Source organism: Gavialis gangeticus, unplaced genomic scaffold, assembly GCF_001723915.1.
Source record: "Gavialis gangeticus isolate Ggan-Ray unplaced genomic scaffold, GavGan_comp1, whole genome shotgun sequence".
NCBI lineage: Eukaryota > Metazoa > Chordata > Crocodylia > Gavialidae > Gavialis > Gavialis gangeticus.
In genome coordinates this window covers 24,872,230-24,874,762 of record NW_017729001.1, presented here as the reverse complement: position 1 = coordinate 24,874,762, position 2,533 = coordinate 24,872,230, and the positions used below count along the sequence as shown (strand labels likewise).

Below are 2,533 nucleotides of genomic sequence, written 5' to 3'. Positions count from 1 at the left end.
CTAATGAGAATGGGGTGAGAGACAGTATCAAAAGCCTTCCTGAAGTCTAGGAAAACTATATCCACTGCCACCCCTGCATCCAATGATCTAGTGACCTGGTCGTAAAAGGCCACCAGGTTGGTCTGACAGGACCTGCCGCTGATGAACCCGTGCTGGTTGCCCCTGAGCATGCTGTTCCCTGCCGGCCCTTCCTGGATGTGTGCCAGAATAATTTTCTCGAACAGCTTGCCCAGGATCGAGGTAAGACTTTCAACTGCACCTATTAAACGTCTCCTAGATACCCCCCCAAGAACAATACCCCCAGATGTACAAGTGAGGGAAGCAGTAACAGAGCTAAACAGACGTGAATCAACTCTCAGGAACATTGACATCTATATGTAGAGACCTATCTAATTCACGGGGGCTGCCCTCCGATCTGGTAGGCAGAACACGGGCCTGGGCAGCCATTTTGCAAGTGGAGAGCAGCATCCCCCGCCCCCAACTGACTGGCAAGGTGCTCTGGTGACCGCACCCCTTGCTACTGATTGACTGCAGGGTCTGCCCGTCATGTGGTCCTTCCTGTTGCTGCCGATTCGTGGAGAGGGGTAGGGCCACGTGACAGGCAACCCTCTTAGCCAGAGGCAAGGGGTGCAATGGGGGAGGGAGGGGGGTTGGCAGCAATCTTGGGCCATCTCTCCTCCTCTGGGGAGCCAGTGTTTTATTCTTGGCAAGTCCCACCCCCACTGCAGACTTCACCGATTACACAGGTATTGTCCAGACTGCACAGAATCTGCAAAATTGCCAATTTGGTACGTCCCTATTTATAAGTCCTAATACCACCATTACAACAACATATCCCCAATTATATCAATATCCAACTTGAAATTTTCTTTGCCACATTAACATTCCGACATACAAATTCAAGCACTTTCCAAGCTAAGATATTTCCAATCCTTGTAATTCTTTCTAATGAAGTGTTCTGTTCTATTTCAACATCCTCCAATATGCTGAAAATAACTTACCAAAATCTGTATGATTACTCATCCAGCCAATTGCTTTAACAGACACCAATGCCAGCAGTCCTGAGCCAACAAATGACCCAATCCCAGAGAAGAAAAAGAAGAGCCCCATAATGGCACTTTGCATTGATTTGGGAGCAGCGGAATATGCAAATTCTAGACCTGTATACAAAGAGAAAAGAGGGAGGTGGAGGGATAGGATATCAAATCTTTAATAAATGACAGCGCTTTGTTACTAATCTGAGGTGCCTGCTAATGACACCATTTAAGAACAAGGACTGACATTTCAGGGGCCATAAGGGATTAAGACACCTAAAACCCATTGATTTCCAATGAGATTATTTTACTTCCTTAGGTTCCTTTGAACATTCTGAGTTTAAACAATGTAAGAGTTATAGCAATCCATTAAATACCAAATAACGTTTGATACTTTTATTTTTCTCCAATTCAATAACTGCCATGGTAGTGATTTTTACTTGTACAACACTTTTCTCTCGTTAGCAAGATCTTTTAAAAACATTGCCTGAAGAAGGTCACACATTTCTGGAACTGACCTGTAAAATAAGAGTCAACCGAGATGCAATTCATGTCCTGCACACTGAAGTCAGTTCATACAGGGAGTTTACACTACATTATTGTATTGTGCAAACTAGTTTCAGGTAGCCTGTAGACAGAGCACCAAATAGTACTTAAGGATCACATCTCTCCCGGCCCCACTGGCCCCGGGCGCCAGCACCCGGCTCCTGTCAGATGGCAGGCAGATCGGGGACCTGGCAGCACCTCCCGGAGGGCTGAGCCAGAGTCATCCCAGAGGTGCATGCCTCCGATCTGCCTACCGGCTGACAGGCGCCGGGTGCTGCCGCCTGGAGCCAGCGGCAGCACCGATCCTCTCGGCACTGGGTGCAGGCTGTGCCCAGTGCTGGTCTGTCATCTGGCAGGCAGATCGGGGGCCTGCACCCCTGGAAAGACTCTGGCACAGCCTGCACAGCCCTCCCAGGGGTGCAGGGAGCCCCCGATTTGCCTACTGGATGACAGGAGGCCGGCGCTGCCAGCTGGGACCAGCGCTGAAGTCAGTAAGTCTGGTTTTCAAACCTGAAACGTTTTGAGCTCCCTTGTTTCGTTTCAAAGCTGTTTCAAAGGCTTTTGTTTTGTTTTGATTTTGCTATTTCAAGCTCGAAAAGCATTGAAACAGCTTTGAAACGAAAAGCCAGGTGAAATTTTGCACGCTCCTACTAACAAAGATGTCTTGCTCCGAAGTGACCCACAGTGGTGTTTTTACTCGTATGAACTCTCACAGAGTAGTCTGAGTTAGCAAGAGCCAGACTCCATCATTTGGTTTCCATTCTCTGATCCAGGCATATTGCTGTTGAGTTTGTGGATGCGATGTAGCTGTATCAGTTTTGCATTTCTGGGTACGTGCACATTTTCATTGCAACTTAAGGCACAGGGATGTAAAATCTGTATGCAAGCCAGCTGCCTGCGTCATCTCTCCCCCAAGTCTGGAGGTGGGAGATCGTTAATCCTTCTTAAGTCTC

General features: G+C 47.9%; 1 protein-coding gene across 1 annotated transcript in view; it reads right to left on the bottom strand.

The window, feature by feature from the left end:
• SLC15A4 (solute carrier family 15 member 4) overlaps positions 1-2,533 on the bottom strand; it is a gene marked incomplete at its 5' end in the record, with an annotated part of 56,721 nt that overhangs the window by 6,302 nt on the left and 47,886 nt on the right. The window contains one exon of the mRNA XM_019506645.1: positions 1,002-1,160. Within this exon, the coding sequence (XP_019362190.1) occupies positions 1,002-1,160 (159 nt within the window). The remainder of the gene's footprint in view (positions 1-1,001; positions 1,161-2,533) is intronic.